This window comes from Saimiri boliviensis, chromosome 14 (genome assembly GCF_048565385.1).
Source record: "Saimiri boliviensis isolate mSaiBol1 chromosome 14, mSaiBol1.pri, whole genome shotgun sequence".
Taxonomy (NCBI): domain Eukaryota; kingdom Metazoa; phylum Chordata; class Mammalia; order Primates; family Cebidae; genus Saimiri; species Saimiri boliviensis.
In genome coordinates, this window is record NC_133462.1 from 29,052,970 (window position 1) to 29,076,183 (window position 23,214).

At 51.4% G+C, this 23,214-nt stretch overlaps 1 protein-coding gene across 1 annotated transcript; it reads right to left on the reverse strand.

The window, feature by feature from the left end:
- Positions 1-1,507: 1,507 nt before the first annotated feature.
- Positions 1,508-13,909, reverse strand: KXD1 (KxDL motif containing 1). Its single transcript, XM_003942287.3, has 5 exons — positions 13,786-13,909; positions 8,444-8,565; positions 5,519-5,671; positions 3,589-3,635; positions 1,508-2,469 (listed from the first exon to the last, which is right to left on the reverse strand). The coding sequence occupies exons 2-5, from the start codon at positions 8,542-8,544 to the stop codon at positions 2,243-2,245; spliced, it is 528 nt and encodes a 175-aa protein (XP_003942336.1). The 5' UTR covers positions 8,545-8,565; positions 13,786-13,909; the 3' UTR covers positions 1,508-2,242.
- Between the last annotated feature and the right edge of the window lie 9,305 nt (positions 13,910-23,214).

Below are 23,214 nucleotides of genomic sequence, written 5' to 3' on the forward strand. Positions count from 1 at the left end.
CCATGTGGGACTGAGGGTATCTTTTCCATGTAGGATCCAGATTTGTGGGTGGTTAAAAAGTGACGGCGCGGCCTGGGTGCGGTGGCTCACGCCTGTAATCCCAAAACTTTAGGATGCCGAGGCGGGTGGATCACCTGTCAGGAGTCCAAGACCAGCCTGGCCAATATGGTGAAACCTCGTCTCTACTAAAAATAGAAAAATTAGCTGGGTGTGGTGGCGTGCGCCTGTGGTTCCCAGCTACTGGGGAGGCTGAGGCAAGAGAATAGCTTGAACCCAGGAGGTGAAGGTTACAGTGAGCTGAGATCGCACCACTGCACTCCAGCCTGGGCAATAGAGTGAGACTCCGTCTAAAAAAAAAAAAAAAAAAAAAAAAGTGCCAGGGCAAGTTCAGTGGCTCACACTTGTAATCCCACCACTTTGGGAGGTCAAGAAGGGAGGATTACTTGAGACCAGGAATTCAAGACCAGCCTGGAAAACATAGCGAGACCCTGTCTCTACAAAAAAAAAAAAAAAAAAAAAAAAAAAACCTGTTTTTAAAATTTATCCAGGTGTGGTAGAGCACCCCTGTAGTCCCAGCTACTTGAGAGGTGGGAGGAATGCCTGAACACAGGGTTTGAGGCTGCAGTGAGCCATGATCGGGCCACTGCAATCCAGCCTGGGTAACAAAGGGAGATGCTGTATCAAAAAAAAGAGAAGGCTGAGTACAGAGAAGATGGGGAGCAATGAGAAGTTACCTGTAGGCTTGGCAGGGGTACCTGTTTATTTCCTTGAATGTTTGCAGGCACTACCATACCAGGCAAAAGTATACCTTCCAATGTCTGAGAAGATGACTTTATAGAACATTTTTTTTTTTTTCCTGAGACGGAGTTTCACTCTCATTGCCCAGGCTGTAGTGCAATGATGCGATCTCAGCTCACTGCAACCTCTGCCTCCCAGGTTCAAGTGATTCTCCTGCCTCAGCCTCTGGATTACAGGTGTGTGCCACCACACCCAGCTAGTTTTTGTATTTTTAGTAGAGTCAGGGTTTCACCATGTTGGGCAGGCTGGTCTCGAACTCCTGACCTCAGGTGATCCGCCCGCCTCCGCCTCGATGTGCTGGAATTACAGGCATGCACCACCATGCCCGGCCAAAACAACTTAATTTCTAAGTGCTCAGAAGATGAGGTAACCCTGGGAGTGTGTCTGATGGAGAATGGGACCCTGTGTGGCTTCCTGATCGGGAGGAGTGCTGAGATCTGGAGGAGGAATTATGAAAGGAGAGTGGGAACAGTAGTGCCGTCAGCACTGGGGGCCGCATGCGGGAAGACCTAGCTGCTGACGGGAACTTGGGCTGTGACAGCTCCCACCAGAGGGGTTCCAAGAAAGGGCCACATCTTTCTAGCTCTGTGGTGACTGACTGTCTGCACCTCCCTCCAGCAGGGCTCCCAGCCCGACATCCAGCCCTTGCCCACCCTCTGGGTTGCTTGGTCTAAGGATGGTGGAAGCCACCGCCAGGGGTACGTTTCCCTTTTTAGTAATGGTGTCTTTTTATTGGTAACTTCCCATCAGCATCTGTAAACATCGGGTACAAAAATATCCCATTAAATTCTTTTCCAAGTGGGTCCGTTTGCTCCATGGAGGCCCTCAGAGAGGCTTGCTGGGCCCTCAGGTTCCACACCTCTGCTCCGAGAAACAGGCCTCAGCATGCTCAGGGCTGAATGGACAGCCCGCCAGCCTTCGTCTTGAGCCTTCTACCTATCTCAGAAACCTCTAGAGATACCGAGGAGAAAGTATTTGCTACTTTTACAGAGGAAGGGGCAGGAAAAGCAGAATTAGCGGGTGCAGGGGTGAGCGGGGGTGAGCTCACACGAGACCGTGCTTGTGTGCCTCAGGGAGGTCCTGACCAGAGGTGGGAGACATCTGGCTCCGGTCTCTGGGAACCTTTTTAAGCATTATTCAGAGCAGACGTGAGGCTCAGCTCTGGAAAAATTCCCGTGCCCAGCCCCAAAGCTCCTGCTGGGATGGGCGTGCCCTGGCATGGCAGAGGGGTCTTGCAGAGGAGATGTGTTCTGAGGAAGCAAAGAGCCAGAATGAAAGACCCCCCCTCAGCAATTCACACCCTTCGAGAGAGCCCTGTCCCCCTGGGAGCCCTGGGTGACAGAATGGGGCAGCAAAGGCACCCTGGGTGACAGAACGAGGCAGGGTCACCTGCTGCCACCTTGTATGCCGCTGTCTGAGACCCTCAAGGCACCAGGCAGCAGGGCTACTCGCCCATCTCCTCCTCATCTGTCTGGCTGCGCCCATTGATGGCTGGGGAACCAGGCCGGACATGGGACAGGTCCTCGAAGCCGGGGCTCAGGGAGGGTGAGACGGTGTCAGGGCTGGTGTCACAGGAGCCTGTGCTCTGCTCTGAGGTGGCGATGGTGGTCGTGGTGCTAGGTGGGATGGGGTCTTCATCCTCATCCTCCAGGAAGGATGCCTCCGGGATGTCTGGGGGAAGGAGGCCCAGAGTTGGTTCTGTCACCTTGCCAAGCACTGTGACATACGACTTACTGTCCGTGTGACCCCTGATGGCTCCCCAACCCCATGGGGGTATGCCATGGCCCATTTTTTTTGGCGGGGGAGGAGGCAGTTTCTCTCTTGTTGCCCAGGCTGCAGTGCAGTGGCGCCATCTTAGCTCACCGCAACCTCCACCTCCCACATTCAAGCAATTCTCCTGCCTCAGCCTCCCGAGTAGCTGTGATTGATTCCAGGCGTGTGCCACCATGCCTGGCTAATTTTGTATTTTTAATAGAGACAAGGTTTCCCCATGTTGGTCAGGCTGGTCTCAAATTCCCAACCTCAGGTGATCCCCCTGCCTCGGCCTCCCAAAGTGATGAAATTACAGGTGTGACCCACCGCGTCCTGCCAACTTAGCCCATTTTACAGAGGAGGGAACTGAAGCCCAGGCAGGAAAGAGCCTTCAAGGTGAGGCGAGGAAGGGACACAGGCTCTGGGGATGGGCCTATAGGAACCCTGAGGGCGAGCCTGGCTCACTGTGCTACCCGGGCCGGGTTCTGACCTCCCCTCAGCCCGGCTCCCTGCTCTGTAAGCTGCTGCTGGAGACCCTGGGATGGAGAGCTGTTGGCCTTTTCAACAGATGAGCAAACCAAGGCTCAGCCTGCAGAGCCCGTTAAGGTGGTGGCAACATGGAATGGTACACCAGAGAACATGTGAGCTCTCTAGCCAGACAGACAGGAACTCGAGTCCTGCCCCTCTGGGCCTCAGTTTCCCTCTCCATGAAATGGGATACTCACAGCCCTTACCTCATGGCAGGCTCATAGGGGCTCACAGTGCCCACAGGGACAAGGACTGTCATGCTACTTATCCACAGGCCCCCACGCAGCTTCCCCACAGGGCACAGACCCCGGTCCTAGCACCCGCTCTGCAAGCTGCTGAGAGGACCAGCCCAGCACCCCTGCCCCTGCTCCCACCCCCGCCCCAGGTCTCCCCAGGCTCACTGCTAATTACAGCCTGGTCTCAGTATCAGCCCCCAAGGTGGCCTTCCAGAAGCTCGCCCTGGGTGGAGGGCGCGATGTGCTCGGGTGCAGGAGCCCTGGCGACACTTACGGCTGAAGGCCTCTGGGTGCTGCCGGGCCAGTTTCCCTTTCAGTGTCCTGCAGGGGAGAGAAGGCACACGGGCTTAACCTGCTGAGCAGACTGGGCCTGGTGCTGGCCAAGAGCCCCTGCTGCCGGCTGAGGGCAAGGGGAGTCGGGAGTGAGAACCCCCACACTGTTCATCACCTCACATCTTCACTCTCTCTGGTGCTTGGCCCAGCAGACACGGCCCTGGCAGTCGCCCACCAGCTGGCCTCCAGCCCCAGCCCCCAACAAGTTAGAGTCTGGGTGCTCTGAGCGTAGGCACTGACTGGGGGCTGCCCCTGCAAGGCCTCTTTTTATATGCGGCCTCTGCTACTCAGATAGCTTTTCTTTTTTTTGAGCCGGAGACCCCCTCTGCTGCCCAGGCTGGAGTGCAGTGGTGCAATCTCAGCTCACTGCAACCTCTGCCTCCCACGTTCAAGCAATTCTCCTGCCTCAGCCTCCCGAGTAGCTGGGATTACAGGTGTGCACCACCCGGCCCAGCTAATGTTTGTATTTTTAGTAGATACAGGGTTTCACTATGTTGGTCAGGCTGGTCTCAAACTCCTGACCTCGTGATCGCCCACCTTGGCCTCCCAAGTGCTGGGATTACAGGCGTAAGCCAGTGTGCCCAGCCATTCTTGCCTTTTCATTATGTGTCTAGCACTATGTTACATTTTTGAAAACTAAATAAACTTTGAGGTTGGGCATAATGGCTCACACCTCTAATCTCAGCACTTTGGGAGGTCGAGGTAGATAGATCACCTGAGGCCAGGAGTTACAGATGAGCCTGGCCGACATGGTGAAACCCTGTCTCTACTAAAAAATACAAAAATTAGTCCAGGCATGATAGCTTACACCTGTAATCCCAACACTGGGAGAGCAAGGCGGATGGATCACCTGAGGCCAGAAATTCGAAATGAGCCTGGCCAACATGGTAAAACCCTTTCTCTATTAAAAAAAAATACAGGCTAGCCGGGCGCGGTGGCTCAAGCCTGTAATCCCAGCACTTTGGGAGGCCGAGGCGGGTGGATCACGAGGTCAAGAGATCGAGACCATCCTGGTCAACATGGTGAAACCCCATCTCTACTGAAAATACAAAAATTAGCTGGGCATGGTGGTGCGTGCCCAGGAGGCTGAGGCAGGAGAATTGCCTGAACTCAGGAGGCGGAGGTTGCGGTGAGCCGAGATTGCGCCACTGCACTCCAGCGTGGGTAACAAGAGCGAAACTCCGTCTCAAAAAAAAAAAAAAAAAAAAAAACAGGCCGGGTGCGGTGGCTCACACACTTTGGGAGGCCAAGGCAGGTGGATTGCCTGAGATCAGAAGTTCAAGACCAGCCTGGGCAACACGGTGAAACTTATCTCTACTAAAAATACAAAAAATCAGCTGGGCATGGTGGCGGCATGTGCCTGTAGTCCCAGCTACTTGGGAGGCTGAAGCAGGAGAAGTGCTTGAACCCGGGAGGTGAAGGTTGCAGTGAGCTGAGATTGTGCTCAAGCCTGGGCGACAGAGCACTCCAGCCTGGGCGACAGAGCAAGATTCTATCTCAAAAAAAAAAAAAAAAAGAAAAATTAGCAGAGCATGGTGGGGCACACCTGTAATTCCAGCTACTCAGGAGGCTGAGGCACAAGAATCACTTGAACCCAGGAGGCAGAGGTTGCAGTGAGCTGAGATCATGCCACTGTACTCCAGCTGGGTCCACAGATCAAAACTCTGTCTCAATCAATTAATCAATCAATAAACTTACTTCAGGATTTTATCCCAGGGCTGGAACGGTTCCAGACACTTAAGTGTGCTATGAAGCCTTGTAAAACAAACAGAAATCTCCCCTTTACCCTGGTATATGAAGGAAACTGAGGCTCAGATGGGTAGATGGAGGCAGAGGTCAGCTGGGGCCCCGGAGTGGGGCTGAGCACCCACCTGATCCGGCGGAAGATGCTGTCCAGGTCCCGTTTCATCTCTACCAGGGTCCTTGTGTGGTGCAGGAAGCGCTCACTCATCTGCTGTAGGCGGGCGCTGGACAGGTTATTAAAGTTCAGCAGCATCTCATTGGTCTTCTCAAAGCGGTCCAGCCTGAGGGTGGAGAGAGGGCATGAGCTCCTCTGCCCAGCTTCAGGGCCCTGCCCGACCTCGCCCAACTGACTGTTCATGCCAAACCCTTGCCTGCTTCACAACCTTCGCATGGGCTGTTCGCTTATCCTGCAGAGTTCTACCTACTTGTTGAGCCACTTAGTGAACTCCTATTCAACCTTCAAAACTCTACTCAGGTGTGTCCTTCTCATGTAGCTTTGTCTACTTTTTTTTTGAGATGGAGTTTCGCTCTTGTTACCCAGGCTGGAGTGCAATGGCGCGATCTCGGCTCACCACAACCTCCGCCTCCTGGGTTCAGGCAATTCTCCTGCCTCAGCCTCCTGAGTAGCTGGGATTACAGGGACGTGCCACCATGCCCAGCTAATTTTTTGTATTTTTAGTAGAGATGGGGTTTCACCATGTTGACCAGGACGGTCTCGATCTCTTGACCTTGTGATCCACCCGCCTCGGCCTCCCAAAGTGCTGGGATTACAGGCATGAGCCACCGCGCCCGGCTAGTCATATTCTCTTTAACTCCACTAGCCCCAGGTTGTTCCTCTGGCCCATCCCTGACACCACAGGGACAGGAAGGTCTGTCTCTGGCTTTGTCTCCCCTCAGTCTGGAAGTTCCCCAGAGCCAGGTCTGAATCTGACCTAAAGAAACAGGAGACTGGGCTCAGTGGCTCACGCCTGTAATCCCAACACTTGGGAAGGCCGAGGCGAACGGATCACAAGGTCAGGAGATCGAAACCATCCTGGCCAACGTAGTGAAACTCCATCTCTACTAAAAATACAAAAACATTGGCTGGGCGTGGTGGCGCATGCCCCCACCTATAGTCCCAGCTGCTCGGGGGACTGAGGTGGGAGAACTGCTTGAACCCAGGAGGCAGAGATTGCAGTAAGCCAAGATCATGCCACTGCACTACAGCCTGGGCAACAGTGAGACTCTGTCTCAAAAAAAAAAAAAAAAAAAAAAAAAAAAAAAAAAAAAGAAGGAAACAGGAGACCAGCACTTTGGGAGGTCAAGGCAGGCAAATCACTTGAGGTCTAGCCAACATGGTGAAACCCCATCTCTACTAAAAATAAAATCAGCCAGGCATGGTGGCAGGTGCCTGTAACCCCCGCCACTCGGGAGGCTGAGGCAGGAGAATCACCTGAACCCAGGAGGCGGACGTCGCAGTGAGCAGAGATTGCACCACTGTACTCCAGTCTGGGCAACAGAGTGAGAGTCTGTTTAAAAAAAAAGAAAAGAAAGAAACCAGGAGAGAGACAGATACTGTGGAGCCTCAAAGAGCCAGCTGCTCTGGCCTCAGAGAAAAGGTAGGGAAATCAGGTGTGTGCTGTGTCATAGAGGCTGGGAAGAGCCTGTGCCTCAGAGACAAAAACGGAGCTGTGGGAGGCTATGCTTCCGCCCCAAGACTGCATCAGCCCAGTGGCATCCAGTTTTCATTTCCCTGGCCCATGTTGGAAGAATTGTTTTGGGTCCCACATAAAATACACTAACAGTAGACAGCTTATGAGCTAAGAAAGAAAAAGAAGGCCGGGTGCAGTGGCTCACGCCTGTAATCCCAGCACTTTGGGAGGCCGAGGCAGGCGGATCACCTGAGGTCAGGAGTTCGAGACCAGCCTAACCAATATGGTGAAACCCCCATCTCTACTAAATACAAAAAATCAGCTGGGTGTGGTGGCGCATGCCTGTAATCCCAGCTACTTGGGAGGCTGAGGCAGGAGAGTGGCTTGAATCTGGGAGGCGGAGGTTGCAGTGAACTGAGACTGCACCATTGTACTCCAGGCTGGGCAACAAGAGTGAGGCTCCATCTCAAAATAATAAATAAATAAAAGATTGTTTAAGAAAGAAAGAGAAAAAAAAAAAATCACAAAAAATCTCATCATGTTTTAAGAAAGTTTAGAAATTTGTGTTGGGCTGCATTCAAAGGGTTGGACCGGCCAAGGGTTGGACGGACTTGGTATCAGCCTTTCTTCCCCACAGGGCAGGCCTGAATTAGGGCAAGGTTTCAGCGGCCACAGTACCAAACCCCAGTGAGGACAAGAGCCCTTTATATCCCCTCCAAGACACGTGGGCATTGCGCAAACACAGCGTGGGCTCTGGCAGACCACTCCTTCAGCAGGAAGTCGGCACACCAGCTCCTTAAAACCCACGTAAAGGCCGGGCGTGGTGGCTCACGCCTGGAATCCCGGCACTTTGGACGGCCGAGGCAGGTGGATCACTTGAGGTTAGGAGTTCAAGACCAGCCTGGCCAACACGATGAAACCCCGTCTCTACTAAAAATACAAAAATTAGCTGGGCGTGATGATACATGCCTGTAATCCCAGCTACTCAGGAGGCTGGGGCAGGAGAATCGCTTGACCCTGGGAGGTGGAGTTTGCAGGAAGCCAAGATGGCGCCACTTCACTCCAGCCTGGGCAACAAGTGCGAAACTCTTGTCTCAAATAAAAAAACAAAAAAAAAAACAAACAAAAAACCCCACATATGGCCCCCTGGTCCCTCAACTATCCCTACCCTAGGCCTTAGGACAGGAGCCTCTGCGGCCCCCGCCCAGCCATCCGCAGCTGCAAAACCTCCCCAAAGCCCTGCTTCCTGTGCCAAGGCCTCGCCTCCAGGCCGGGAAGGAATTTACTTTGGAGCCAGCCGCAGACTTGCTCATTTCCTTCGTTTTATCACCAGCGTGGGCCCCGGGTAGGGGCAGGCAAGACAAGAATGTTGGCGAGCCTGCGGATTCCTTCCCACGCGCAGGTCCCCCGGCCACCACTCACATGTTCTTCTGGGCCAGGATGATGGCGTTGACATCATCGGTGTTCACCATGCTCAGGATGCGGCCGCAGAAGACCCTTGAGGCCGATTCCGGGAGGTCCATCTCTTCCTCCTCCTCCGCTGCCTGAAACGTGCAAGCAAAGCATGGTCTGCACCCGTCACCGGGGAGGTGGGACCAAGAAGCCAGGCCGGGACCCTTATGGGCTGGGATCTAACCTACACGTGGTATCCTACAGCATGGACGTGTGACCCTGGCTCTGTCATGCCACCTGAACTTTAAGTTTGCCACCCCAGGAATGTGGAGGTATTGGGCAAACTAAGAGAGGTTGTATTTGGAAACGTCACCCAAACACATTAGAATCCCATCACCTCCCACTTCCATGAGCCCAAGGCCACAGGCACCTTTCACCTGCACAGAACCAGCTTCCTCTCAACCCTGCTTTACACCTGCCGTCCTCAAAGCTGAACGTGTGTGGCTGCCTCGGCAAATCATCACCTCCAGTGTCTCCTCTCCCAAGAAGTCTTTGAGGACTATCCTAATTCCAGTCACTCTTACCACTTCTCTTATTACTTTATCTTGGTTTTTTTTATATATATATAAAAACGGTGGGGTTTCTCCATGTTGGCCAGGCTGGTCTTTCTTGAACTCCTGATCTCAGGTGATCCACCCACCTTGGCCTCCCAAAGTGCTAGGATTACAGGCATGAGCCACCGCGCCCAGCCTTGGTTTGGTTTTTGAGATGGAGTTTTGCTCTTGTCACCCAGACTGGAGTGCAATGGCCCGATCTCAGCTCACTGCAACCTCTGCCTCCCAGGTTCAAGCAATTCTCCTGCCTCACCCTCCCGAGTAGCTAGGACTACGGACGCCCACCACCATGCCTGGCTAATTTTTGTATTTTTAGTAGAGACAGGGTTTCACCATGTTGGCCAGTCTGGTCTTGAACTCCTGACCTCAGGTGATCCACCCACCTTTGCCTCCCAAAGTGCCGAGCCACTGCGCCCAGCCTACTTTACTTTGTTTTTGTTTGTTAAGAGACAAGGTCTCACTATGTTGCCTAGGCTGGTCTTAAATTCCTAGGCTCACACGACCCTCTTGCCTCGGCCTTCCAAAGTGCTGGGATTACAGGCATGAGCCTCTGTACCCAGCCAGTTTTAACTGCTTCACTGGTTCACCTCTTCGTGAAATTATCCTAGGATCAGGTGACCCCTTTGCTTGTCACCCCCGACAACAACATAAGTTCCAAAAGAGCAGAGCCATGTCCGTCACCAGAGTCTGACCTGGAGTCTGGCTCACAGCAAGGCACTGCCAGAATCTGGTTGTGGGGAAGGCCAACAGAACTTTTCAAACAGCTCTGACATGACACTTTTATTAGCGAATTAAAGCCAAGAATTGCAGGCATTCATAGCCAAGCTGTGGGCCCCAGCAACCCAGATGGTTGTGTGATTCCCAGTTTCGCAGGCACACAGATGACTGTAATGGCAGGCAGGGGCTTCCAGGAGCAAGCAGGGTAGGAGGGGCTACAGCACTGACCCTCCTAGGGAGTTCGGGAAGAATCCAGGCTCTTGATGTAGCTTGCCTCTGAGGCTCACACTTGAATAGCCAAGGAACAAAGAGACCTACTTCTACTGGCTCAGAAAGGCTTTCAGAGGCCACGCACAGTGGCTCATGCCTGTAATCCCAGCACTTTGGGAGGCTGACGCTGGTGGACTGCTTGAGGTAAGGAGTTCAAAACAGCCTGGCCAACATGGTGAAACCCCGTTATCTACTAAAAATACAAAAAAAAAAAATTATCCAGGTGTCGCCAGGCATGGCGGCTCACACCTGTAATCCCAATAGTTTGGGAGGCCGAGGCGGGTGGAGCACGAGATCAAGAGATCAAGATCATCCTGGCCAATATGGTGAAACCTTGTCTCTACTAAAAATACAAAAATTAGCTGGGTGTGGCGGCACGTGCCTGTAATCCCAGCTACTTTGGAGGCTGAGGCAGAATCGCTTGAACCAGGGAGTCAGAGGCTGCAGTGAGCCGAGGCTGTGCCACTGCATTCCAGCCTGGTGACAGAGCAAGACTCTATCTCAAAAAATAAAAAATAGCTGGGCGCAGTGGCTCATCACGCCTGTAATCCCAGCACTTTGGGAGGCCAAGGCGAGTGGATCACGACGTCAAGAGATCGAGACCATCCTGGTCAACAAGGTGAAACCCCGTCTCTACTAAAAATACAAAAAATTAGCTGGGCATGGTGGTTCGTGCCTGTAATCCCAGCTACTCGGGAGGCTGAGGCAGGTGAATTGCCTGAACCCAGGAGGCGGGGATTGCGGTGAGCCGAGATCGCGCCATTGCACTCCAGCCTTGGTAACAAGTGCGAAACTCCATCTCAAAAATAAAATAAAATAAAATAAAATAAAAATAAAAAATAGCCGGGCATGGTGGTGGGCACCTGTAATCCCAGTTACTCGGGTAGGCTAAAGCATGAGAGGAGAGGCTGAGGGCAGAGGAGAGGAGCTGAGACTGAGGGAGGAGAATTGCTTGAACCTAGTAGGCAGAGGTTGCAGTGATCCGAGACTGCGCCACTGCACTCCAGCCTAGGCCAGTGCGAGACTCGGTCTCAAAAAAAAAAAAGAGTTGGCCAGGCACAGTAGCTAACGCCTGTAATCCCAGCACTTTGGGAGGTTGAGGCAAGGTCAGGCATTCGAGACCAGCTTGGCCAACGTGGTGAAACCCCTTCTCTACTAAAAATACAAAAATTAGCCAGGTGTCCTGGCAGGCGCCTGTAATCCTAGCTGCTCAGGAGGTTGAGGCAGGGAAATCACTTGAACCCAGGAGGCAGAGGTTGCAGTGAGCCGAGACCGCACCACTGCACTCCAGCCTGGGCAACAGAGTGAGATTCGATTCCCCCAAAAAATAAAGGGTTTCAGAGCTCACTTAATCTACTCTCCCATTTATTAAGCACTTACTTTGTGCTAAACAAAGCATCAAGCTCATACATACTAACTGTTATCCTTATTTATGGAGAAATGGAGGCTCAGGGACACTGAGGACCTGGAGCACTGTCACAACGCAGCCAGTGAACCTAAATCACAACAAATGTCCACAGCCCAGAGGTCTCACAAAGGTGTGAATCTTAACAGGTGCACAATATCTAGCAGTGACAGGACAGTTGCTTCTTACAGCAGCTGATTTCTGCACAACCTCTGAAGGATTTTTTTTTCCTAGGAAATTGCTCATTGACAAATGTTAGCAATGAATACTTTTTTCCAAAATATCATGGACGCCAAGGGTATTACAATGGTTATTGAACTCCTATGACATGCCAGGCAGAGACACCCACAGTTCCCACATTCCCAAAGAACCATGCTCTTCTATAAAAAGGATACCTGGACTGGGTGCTCACGCCTGTAATCCCAGCACTTTGGGAGGCTGAGGCTCGCAGAGCACCTGAGGTCAGGAGTTCAAGACCAGCCTGGCCAACATGGTAAAACTCCCATCTCTACTAAAAATACAAAAATTATCCAGGCATGATGGCAGGCACCTATAGTCCCAGCAACTCAGGAAGCTGAGGCAGGAGAATCGCTTGAACTCTGGAAACAGAGGTTGCAGTGTGCCGAGATCAAGTCACTGCATTCCAGCCTGGGCAACAAAGGGAGACTCCATCTCAATTTAAAAAAAAAAAAAGGTAGAGAGCAGTAGCTCACGCCTGTAATCCCAGTACTTTGGGAGGCCAAGGTGGGCGGATCATGAGGTCAAGAGATTGAGACCATCCTGGCCAACATGGTGAAACCCTGTCTCTACTAAATATACAAAAATTAGCTGGGCGTGGTGGCGTGTGCCTGTAATCCCAGCTACTCGGGAGGCTGAGGCAGGAGAATTGCTTGAACCCAGGAGGCGGAGGTTGCAGTCAGCCAAGATCGCGCCACTGCACTACAGCCTGGCACCTGGCGACAGAGCAAGACTCTGTCTCAAAAAAAAAAAAAAAAGACACCTGGAGAGGACTATAGCTAGCGGGACAGTTATTGGGACCTTCTGGGATACACTCCTACTTCAAAACAGGACTCTTTCCTGTCTCTGACTCCCAGATGTGAGGACTGATTTATAGCACCTCCCTCTTGTTCCCCTGCAGTTTCCTCTCCCAAGAAGCCTTCCCTGATTACTGCTAGTCTGGCCCACATAGTGAAATTGACCCAGCAAGGGCTCCGATCCCAACTCCAAATGTAGATTTATTGAAGAAATGTAGGCTGTTTGACCTTGGGAGAGCCACTTCACCCTTCTGAATCGTTTTTTCAACCATAAAATGAGAAAAGGGTGGAATGAAGATCTCACAGTGCTATCCGTGAGAATTGAAACCCACGGTGACGAGCAGCGCTCAGAACAGGCTATTTCTTTCTCCAAGAGGAGTGTGAAGGAGTACCGGGACAGGGCCCAGAAGTCAACATTTAAAGAGCATCCCAGGGGCTTCTAAGAATATATTATGGGCAAGCCGGGCGCGGTGGCTCAAGCCTGTAATCCCAGCACTTTGGGAGGCCGAGGCGGGTGGATCACGAGGTCAAGAGATCGAGACCATCCTGGTCAACATGGTGAAACCCCGTCTCTACTAAAAATACAAAAAAATTAGCTGGGCATGGCGGCGCGTGCCTGTAATCCCAGCTACTCAGGAGGCTGAGGCAGGAGAATTGCCTGAACCCAGGAGGCGGAGGTTGCGGTGAGCCGAGATCGCGCCATTGCACTCCAGCCTGGGTAACAAGAGCGAAACTCCGTCTCAAAAAAAAAAAAAAAAAAAAAAGAATATATTATGGGCAAACACTTGTAGAGCACTTCATTTAATCCTCAATCACCGTTACGAAGCAGACGCAATCATCTCCGAGGGAAACTGAGGCTCACAAGGGTGGGAACAGTTGCCAAAACTCACACGGAGAGGCAAAGCAGCACCACGGTTCTATCCAGATTATTTAACATAATTTAACTCCGCCATCCAAGCTCTGAAAAACCCCAAGTGGGGAGGAGCTCCAATATCCCCTCACGCCCCGTCACCTACAATGCAGGGCAACTGAGGCATAAACCGGGCAACGCCCAGCTCCAGGTTACCCGGCACACCCAGAACACAGGCGGCCCCACTTCCTATTCTTATACATCTGATCCGGATCCAGATCCAGCCTGCGACGCCAGATGTGTATCCATTGCGCAGACGGGGAAACTGAGGCCTGTGCGCAGCAGGAGTGACCAGATGTGGCCAGCGGCGCACCCCACCCCACCGCAGCCCGGGGGCCGCGCCCGACCCGGCCCGGTTCCCCGCGGCCCTGAAGTCCCCAGCCCGACCCCAAACTCGGCCCCGGCGTCGGTAGCGGCGGCACCTGCACATCTGGCGGCCTCGCTCGCGCTTCCGGGATGGCGCCCGCGCCGGCGCAACGTCACCACGCACCGATGGTGCGAGCGCCCGTGGCGGCGACGTACCCTGGAACCCCTTGCGTGCTTGGAGTCACGACAGGAAGGGGCGGGGCTTAGACGCAGCTTCGGCTCGCGGGTGGTCACAATGGATAGCCAATCAAACAGTTCGGCTTGCGCCTGCGTATTTTCCGAAACCCTGGCTTCCAAGCAGCCCGGAAGAGGGAACGCTGAAAGAAGAGTCCCATGTTGTAGACTGTGTGAGTGAGGTCCCGGAGCGGCAACACTCACCAGGATCGTAAATGCTGCCGTGGTCTGGGGCCAAACCAGACCTGGGTGTTCTGCTTTCCAGGCAGGGAATCAGCAATGAGCTGAGGTCATTCTACGGCTCTTCAGCCTAAGAGACAAGAGCGAAATTCCGTAAGAAAAAGGGTTTCCGGGCCGGGCGCCGTGGCTCAAGCCTGTAATCCCAGCACTTTGGGAGGCCGAGACGGGTGGATCACGAGGTCAAGAGATCGAGACCATCCTGGTCAACATGGTGAAACCCCGTCTCTACCAAAAATACTAAAAATTAGCTGGGCATGGTGGCGTGTGCCTGTAATCCCAGCTACTCAGGAGGCTGAGGCAGGAGAATTGCCTGAACCCAGGAGGCGGAGGTTGCGGTGAGCCGAGATCGCGCCATTGCACTCCAGCCTGGGTAACAAGAGCGAAACTCCGTCTCAAAAAAAAAAAAAAAAAGAAAAAGGGTTTCCGGCCGGGCGCGGTAGCTCACGCCTGTAATCCCAGCACTTTGGAGGCCGAGGTGGGCGGATCACCTGAGGTTGGGAGTTCAAGACCAGCCTGACTAACATGGAGAAACCCCGTCTCTAAAAAAGTAAAAGAAAAAAAGAAAAAGCATTTCCATTTGCATTTCCAAATGCAACGTTTAGTCATGTCTCCATAGCCTCTTACCCAATCCACCATTTGTGTCAAGTTCTCCAGGTCTTTCATGATCTTAATGATTTTTGTTTGTTTGTTCGTTTGGTTTGTTTGTTTTTAAGATGAAGTTTTGCTCTTTGCCCAAGTTGAAGTGCAGTGGCGCGATCTTGGCTCACTGCAACCTCCGCCTCCTGGGTTCAAACGATTCTCCTGCCTCGGATTACAGGCGCGCACCACCATACCCAGCTAATTTTTGTATTTTTAGTAGAGACAGGGGTTTCACCATGTTGGCCACGCTGGTCTCGAACTCCTGACGTGAGGTGATCCACCCGCCTAAGCCTCCCAAAGTGCTGGGATTACAGGTGTGAACCACCGCGCCCGGCCTGTTTTTCGGGGTTGTTTTAGAGGCATAGTCTCGCTCTGTTGCCCCACTGGAGTTTAGTGGCATAATCTCGGCTCACTGCAACCTCTACCTCCCGGGTTACAGCGATTCTCGTGCCACTGCACTCCAGGCCAGGGTGACAGAGGCAGACTCTATCTCAAAAAAAAAAAAAGGATCTCGCCAGCGCCCTGGCTGACGCCTGTAATGTCACCATGTAAGTGGGAGGATCACTTAAACCCAGGAGTTTGAGGATGCAGTGAGCTGTGATCAAGCCACTGCACTCCAGCCTTGGAGATAGAGAGACTCATTCTGCAAATAAATACAAATCATGAAGCTGGGTGCAATGGTTCACGCCTGTAATCCCAGCACTTTGGGAGGCCAAGGCAGGCAGTTTGAGACGAGACTGGGAGGCTGAGGCGGGTGGATCACGAGGTCGAGAGATCAAGACCATCCTGGTCAGCATGGTGAAACCCCGTCTCTACTAAAAATACAAAAAAATTAGCTGGGCATGGTGGTTCGTGCCTGTAATCCCAGCTACTCAGGAGGCTGAGGCAGGAGAATTGCCTGAACCCAGGAGGTGGAGGTTGCGGTGAGCCGAGATTGCGCCATTGCACTCCAGCCTGGGTAACAAGAGCGAAACTCCATCTCAAAAAAAAAATAAATAAATAAAAATTTTAAAAAATAAAAATAAGCCGGGCGCGGTGGCTCAAGCCTGTAATCCCAGCACTTTGGGAGGCCGAGGCGGGTGGATCACAAGGTCGAGAGATCGAGACCATCCTGGTCAACATGGTGAAACCCCGTCTCTACTAAAAATACAAAAAACTAGCTGGGCATGGTGGCGCGTGCCTGTAATCCCAGCTACTCAGGAGGCTGAGGCAGGAGAATTGCCTGAGCCCAGGAGGCGGAGGTTGCGGTGAGCTGAGATCGCGCCATTGCACTCCAGCCTGGGGAACAAGAGCGAAACTCCGTCTCAAAATAAAATAAAATAAAATAAAATAAAAATAATTGCTTCATAAATGTTTGCTTTTGAGAAACATGTCATTAGGTTTCAAAAAATAAAATTAATACTTGCAAGTAATTATTAGTGATTGAGATTCTATACAGTGTGTATGTTATGAATTATACGTGTAACTTCTCTGGGTCTCTGTTTGTTAATTGCAAGTCTGTGTAATCACAGCCTCTACCTCTGAAGACTGTGGAGAGCTTAGAAGATAAACACACAAGTTCTTGAGCACATGAGAGACTGTTTCAGAGCCCTGGAATTACACGTATCTGAGTTTTCATTCCAGCTATGACACATCCTAGCTGGATGGCCTTGGGCAAGTGGCTTAACCTTATGAACTCATACAGGCAAAAATGCTTACAACCAGGCTTGGTACACAGTAAGCCCGCAATAGACATCTGATAATATCACTCCCAGGTTCTGCTGCCGTCATTCATTGGAAAGTCAATGACCGGGAGGCAGAGGCTGGAGGATTCCTTCAACCCAAGAGTTCAAGGCCAGCCTGGGAAACAGTGAGATCTTGTTTCTAAAAAAAAATACAAAAACAATTAACTGGGTGTGGTGGTGCACATCTGTAGTCCCAGGTGCTTGGAGGCTGAGGCAAAAGAATTGCCTGACACCAGGAATTTGAGGCTGCAGTAAGCCAGGATTGTACCACTGTACTCCAGGCTGGATAATAGAGGGACACCCTGTCTCAAAAAAATGAAAAAGATAGAAGTCAATGATGACTAGAATTCTTTTTTTTTTTTTTTTTTTTGAGACGGAGTTTCCCTCTTGTTACCCAGGCTGGAGTGCAATGGCGTGATCTCGGCTCACCGCAACCTCCGCCTCCTGGGTTCAGGCAATTCTCCTGCCTCAGCCTCCTGAGTAGCTGGGATTACAGGCACGCACCACCATGCCCAGCTAATTTTTTGTATTTTTAGTAGAGACGGGGTTTCACCATGTTGACCAGGATGGTCTCGATCTCTTGACCTCGTGATCCACCCGCCTCGGCCTCCCAAAGTGCTGGGATTACAGGCTTGAGCCACCGCGTCCGGCCGACTAGAATTCTTATATTCAGTTCAACAATTGTTTTTTGGGCCGAGGCAGGAGAATTGCCTGAACCCAGGAGGCGGAAGTTGCGGTGAGCCGAGATCACGCCATTGCACTCCAGCCTGGGTAACAAGAGTGAAACTCCATCTCAAAAAAAAAAAAAAAAAACCAATTGTTTTTTGGGTTCTGTTTTGTTTTGTTTTTTTTATATAAAGACGGGATTTCACCATGTTGGGCTGGCTGGTCTTGAACTCCCGACCTCAGTTGATCTGCCCGCCTTGGCCTCCAAAGTGCTTGGATTACAGGCATGAGCCACCACACCCAGACTTGTTAGTTTTTTGAGACAGAGTCTCACTCTGTCACCCAGCCTGGAGTGCAGTGGCAACGATCTTGGCTCATTGCAACCTGCGCCTTACAGGTTCAAGCGATTTTTCTGCCTCAGCCTCCTGAGTACCTGGGACTACAGGCACATGCCACCACACCCAGCTAATTTTTTGTTTGATTGTTTGTGTGTGTGTTTTGAGATGGAGTCTCACTCTGTCACCAGGCTGGAGTGCAGTGGTGAGATCTTGGCTCACTGCAACCTCTGCCTCCTGTGTTCAAGCGATTCTCCTGTCTCAGCCTCCTGAGTAGCTGGGACTACAGGCATCCACCACCACGCCCAGCTAATTTTTGCATTTTTAGTAGAGACAGGGTTTCACCATGTTGGGCAGGCTGGTCTCTGTACCTTGACCTTGTGATCTGTCCACCTCGGCCTCTCAAAGTGCTGGGAATATAAGTGTGAGCCACTGTGCCCGGCCTAATTTTTGTATTTTTAGTAGAGATGGGTTTTCACTATATTGGTCAGGCTGGTCTCAAACTCCTGACTTCATGATCCGCCCTCTTTGGCCTCCCAAAGTGCTGGGGTTACAGGCATGAGCAACCGTACCCGGCCTTTTTTTTTTGAGATGGAGTTTCGCTCTTCTTACGAGGAAGAGCACAATCTTGGCTCATTGCAACCTCGCCTCCCAGGTTCAAGCGATTCTCCTGCCTCAGCTTCCTGAGTATCTGGAATTACAGGCACGTGCTACTACGCCCAGCTAATTTTGCAGGGTTTTTTTTTTTTAGTAGAGATGGGGTTTTTCCACGTTGGTCAGGCTGGTCTTGAACTCCTGACCTCAGGTGATCCTCCCGCCTTGGCCTCCCAAAGTACTGGCATTACAGGCATGAGCCACTGTGCCCGGCCTGTTTTTTGTTTTGTTTCATTTTGGTTTTTGAGACAGTCTCATTCTGTGACCCAGGCTGGAGTGCAGTGGCATGATCTCAGCACACCGCAATCTCCCCCTTCTGGGTTCAAGCCATTCTCCTGCCTCAGCCTCCTGGGTAGCTGGGATTACAGGCATGTGCCACCACGCCTGGCTAATTTTTATATTGGTAGAGACAGGATTTAGCCATGTTGGCCAGGATGGTCTCGAACTCATGACCTCAAATCATCTGCCCATCTCGGCCTCCCAAAGTGCTGGAATTACAGACATGAGCCACTGCACCAGGCCAAAACCAAAACTTTCAATGGAGCATTGGGGCTTTTATGGAAGCCAGGAAACATTTATAAGGGTCTTAGATGAGTGGGGGCTATAGATTAGGCCAAAAGGGACATGGCTGGCCCCTGATGTACACACTGGACTGGAGACAAGAAAATGTTTTTTTGTGTGATGAAGGGATAGGATAGAAAGTTAAGGGAACATTCAGTCTGCCCAGAGATGGGGACATTGTGAGGTCGGGATTGGGAACTGGAAGACTTTCTCTGCCACTGTTTCCCGTTTCCTTTCCTTTTTATTTATTTTTTATTTTATTTATTTATTTTTTTGAGACGGAGTTTCGCTCTTGTTACCCAGGCTGGAGTACAATGGCGCGATCTCGGCTCACCGCAACCTCTGCCTCCTGGGTTCAGGCAACTCTCCTGCCTCAGCCTCCTGAGTAGCTGGGACTACAGGCGTGCGCCACCATGCCCAGCCAATTTTTGTATTTTTAGTAGAGACGGGGTTTCACCATGTTGACCAGGATGGTCTTGATCTCTTGACCTCGTGTTCCTCCTGCCTCAGCCTCCCACAGTGTGAGGATTACAAGTGTGAGCCACCACTCCAGCCTTCATTTTGCACATAGTACTGGTCATAGTTGCAATTAAATACTTACCTGCGTCATTGTTTGGTTAATATCCAGCTCCCCTGGCTGGACTAGAAGCTCAGTGGGGGCTGGGTACAGTGACTCACACCTGTAATCCTAGCACTTTGGGAGGCTGAGGCGGGCAGATCATGAGGTCAGGAGTTCCAGATCAGGCTGGCCAACATGGTGAAACCCTGTCTCTACCAAAAAAACAAAAATTAGCCAGGTGTGGTGGCGGGTGACTGTAATCCCAGCTATTTAGGAGACTCAGGCAGGAGAATCACTTGAATCTGGGAGGCAGAGCTTGCAGTGAGCTGAAACCGCCCACTGCACTCCATCCTGGGCAACAGAGCAAGACTCCATCTCAAAAAATAAAAATAAAATAAAATAAAATGAAGATAAAGAGAGTCTTACCAATCCTGACGAAGGCAATAAAGGAGAAAGGAGGATACAGCAGGTAAGAAAGAGAAAAACCATCTCAGAGGCAGGTTTATGTCTAGGTATGTCCGTCATTACATTAGATACCAATAGATCAAACGCCCTAGTTAAAAAACAAAGATGGAGCCATGAGTGGTGACTCATGCCTGTAATTCCAGCACTTTCGAGGCCAAGGCGGGCGGATCACCTGAGGTCGGGAGTTCAAGACCAGCCTGAGCAACTTAGCAAGACTCCGTCTCTACAAACAATAGAAATGTAAAAAGTAGGCCGGGCACGGTGGCTCAAGCCTGTAATCCCAGCACTTTGGGAGGCCGAGGCGGGTGGATCACAAGGTCGAGAGATCGAGACCATCCTGGTCAACATGGTGAAACCCCGTCTCTACTAAAAATACAAAAAACTAGCTGGGCATGGTGGCGCGTGCCTGTAATCCCAGCTACTTAGGAAGCTGAGGCAGGAGAATTGCCTGAGCCCAGGAGGCGGAGGTTGCGGTGAGCCGAGATCGCGCCATTGCACTCCAGCCTGGGTAACAAGAGCGAAACTCCGTCTCAAAAAAAAAAAAAAAAAGAAAAGAAAAGAAATGTAAAAAGTAGCTGGGTATGGTGGTGCACACCTGTAGTCGAAGCTATTGGGGAGGCTGAGCTGGGAGGATTGTTTGAGCTTGGGTGGTTGAGGCTGCAGTGAGTCACTGCACTCAACTGCATGTGCCACTGCACTCCAGCCTGGGCCACACAGCTAGACCCCATGTCAGAAAGAAAGAAAGAAAACATGGCTGGGCAAGATGGCTCACGCCTGCAATCCCCACACTTTGAGAGGCCAAGGCAGGTGGATCACCTGAGGTCAGTAGTTCGAGACCAGCCTGGCCAACATGGCGAAATCCCCCTTCTCTGCTAAAAATACAAAACTTAAGCTGGGCGCGGTGGCTCAAGCCTGTAATCCCAGCACTTTGGGAGGCCGAGGCGGGTGGATCACGAGGTCGAGAGATCGAGACCATCCTGGTCAACACGGTGAAACCCCGTCTCTACTAAAAATACAAAAAACTAGCTGGGCGTGGTGGCGCGTGCCTGTAATCCCAGCTACTTAGGAGGCTGAGGCAGGAGAATTGCCTGAACCCAGGAGGCGGAGGTTGCGGTGAGCCGAGATCGCGCCATTGCACTCCAGCCAGGGTAACAAGAGCGAAACGCCGTCTCAAAAAAAAAAAAAAAAAAAACTTAGCCAGGCATGGTGGTGGGTGCCTGTTATCCCAGCTACTCAGGAGGCTGAGGCAGGAGAATCACTTGAACCCAAGAGGCAGAGGCTACAGTGAGCAAGACTCCATCTCAAAAACTTTAAAAAGAGAATGTTTCAGTACACCAGGAAGACGCAACAATTGCAACGCTGCGCGCAGCCAATGATATGGCCTCCAAGTAGAGTAGTTGTTGTTGTTGTTGTTGTTGTTGTTGTTGTTGAGATTGAGTCTCACTCTGTCGTCCAGGCTGGAGCGCAACGGTGCAGTCTCGGCTTGCTGCAACCTCTACCTCCTGCCTCAGCCTCCCAAGTAGCTGGGATTACAGGCACCTGCCACCACATCCGGCTTTTTGTATTTTTGTACTTTTAGTAGAGATGGGGTTTCACCATGTTGGCCAGGCTGGTCTCCAACCCCTGACCTCAGGTGATCCACCCACCTGGCTTCCCAAAGTGCTGGGATTACAAGTGTGAGCCTCTGCACCTGGCTGAGTATTTGTTTTATAAGGGAAGAGTAAATATAGGTAAAATGTTTGCCTGCAAATACCTCTTCAATGAGTGCTAGCCATTATTATTATTGTCGGTAGTATTATTTTGTAGTTTATTTTAGTAGCTCATTGTTTATTTATAATAGTAATTATTATTCTTTTTTTTTTTTTTTTTTTGAGACAGAGTTTCGCTCTTGTTACCCAGGCTGGAGGGCAATGGCACGATCTCGGCTCACCGTAACTTCTGCCTCCTGGGTTCAGGCAATTCCCCTGCCTCAGCCTCCTGAGTAGCCGGGATTACAGGCACGCGCCACCATGCCCAGCTGACTTTGTGTGTTTTTAGTAGAGACGGGGTTTCACCATGTTGACCAGGATGGTCTCGATCTGTTGACCTCGTGATCCACCTGCCTCGGCCTCCGAAAGTGCTGGGATTACAGGCTTGAGCCACCGCTCACAGCCTATTCTTATTTCAGAAACAGTGTCTTGCCTTGTTGCTGAGGTCGCAGTTCAGAGCCTGGATCATAACTCACTGTAGCCTTGACCTCCTGGCTTCAAGGGATCCCTCCCACCTCAGCCTTCCATTTAGCTGGAACTTCATTTTTAAATTTTCTGTAGAGGCTGGGCGTGGTGGCTCCTACCTGTAATTCCAGCACTTTGGGAAGCTGAGGCAGGCAGATCACGAGATCAGGAGTTCAAAACCAGCCTGACTAACATGATAAAACCCTGTCTCTACTAAAAATACAAAAGAAAATTAGCTGGGTGTGGTGGTGTGCACCTGTAATCCCAGCTACTCAGGAGGCTGAGGCAGGAGAATTGCTTGAACCTGGAAGGCAGAGGTTGCAGTGAGCCCAGATAGCTTCATTGCATTCTATGTGAAAGACAGAGGGAGACGGTGTCTTCAAATAAATAAGTAAATATTCTGTAGAGGAAGGCTCTCGCTTTGTCACCCAGGCTGGAGAGCAGTGGCGTGATCTTGGCTCACCACAACCTCTACCTGCTGGGTTCAAGTAATTTTCCTGCCTCAGCCTCCCGAGTAGCTGGGACTACAGGTGCACACCATCACGCCAGGCTAATTTTTGCATTTTTAGTAGAGATGAGGTTTTGCCATGTTGACCAGGCTGGTCTTGAACGCCTGACCTCAGGTGATCCACCCACCTTGGCCTCCCAGAGTACTGGGATTACAGGCGTGGGCCACTGTGCCCAGCCCCCTAGGTGATTTCGTACATAGCTCTGCTGTGTTACCGCCTTTTCTGGCCATCCAGCCTTCCTTCCTTCCTTCCTCAGTGACTTCCCTGAGACTCCACTACTACGTTTTGTGCCAGGCACTGTGCAAGCCTCAGAGATACAACGATGAGAAACAGCAAAGCGTACCCAGGCTTTAGGGCTCTTCCAGTGTAGCGGGCAAGGCAGAGGTCAGCAAGGCAGTGGCTCACACCTGAAATCCCAACACTTTGGGAAGCCAAAATTCGAGGATTGCTCGAGCTCAGGAGTTTTAGACCAGCCTGGGCATCATAGGGAAACCCCATCTCTACAAAAAAATATAAATATTAGCTGTACATGATGGCGCACCTGTCGTCCCAGCTACTCAGAAGGCTTGAGGCAGGAGGATCGCTTGAGCCCAGGAGGTTGAGGTGGTTGCAGTCATCTGAGATTGTGCCACTGCACTTCAGGCTGGGTTTCAAAGTAAGGCCCTATCAAAAAAAATAAAATAAGAAAAAAAAAAAAGGCAGAGATATAGGTAAACTAGTTTGGGAGGCCAAGGGGGATGGATCAT

Coding starts and splice junctions, on each gene's coding strand:
- KXD1 (XM_003942287.3), bottom strand. CDS start 8,544: ATGGACCTCCCGGAATCGGCCTCAAGGGTCTTCTGCGGCCGCATCCTG. Junction 5,672..8,443: donor ATCCTGGCCCAGAAGAACAT/GTGAGTGGTGGC, acceptor CTCCACCCTCAG/GCTGGACCGCTTTGAGAAGA. Junction 3,636..5,518: donor AGCATCTTCCGCCGGATCAG/GTGGGTGCTCAG, acceptor TCTCCCCTGCAG/GACACTGAAAGGGAAACTGG.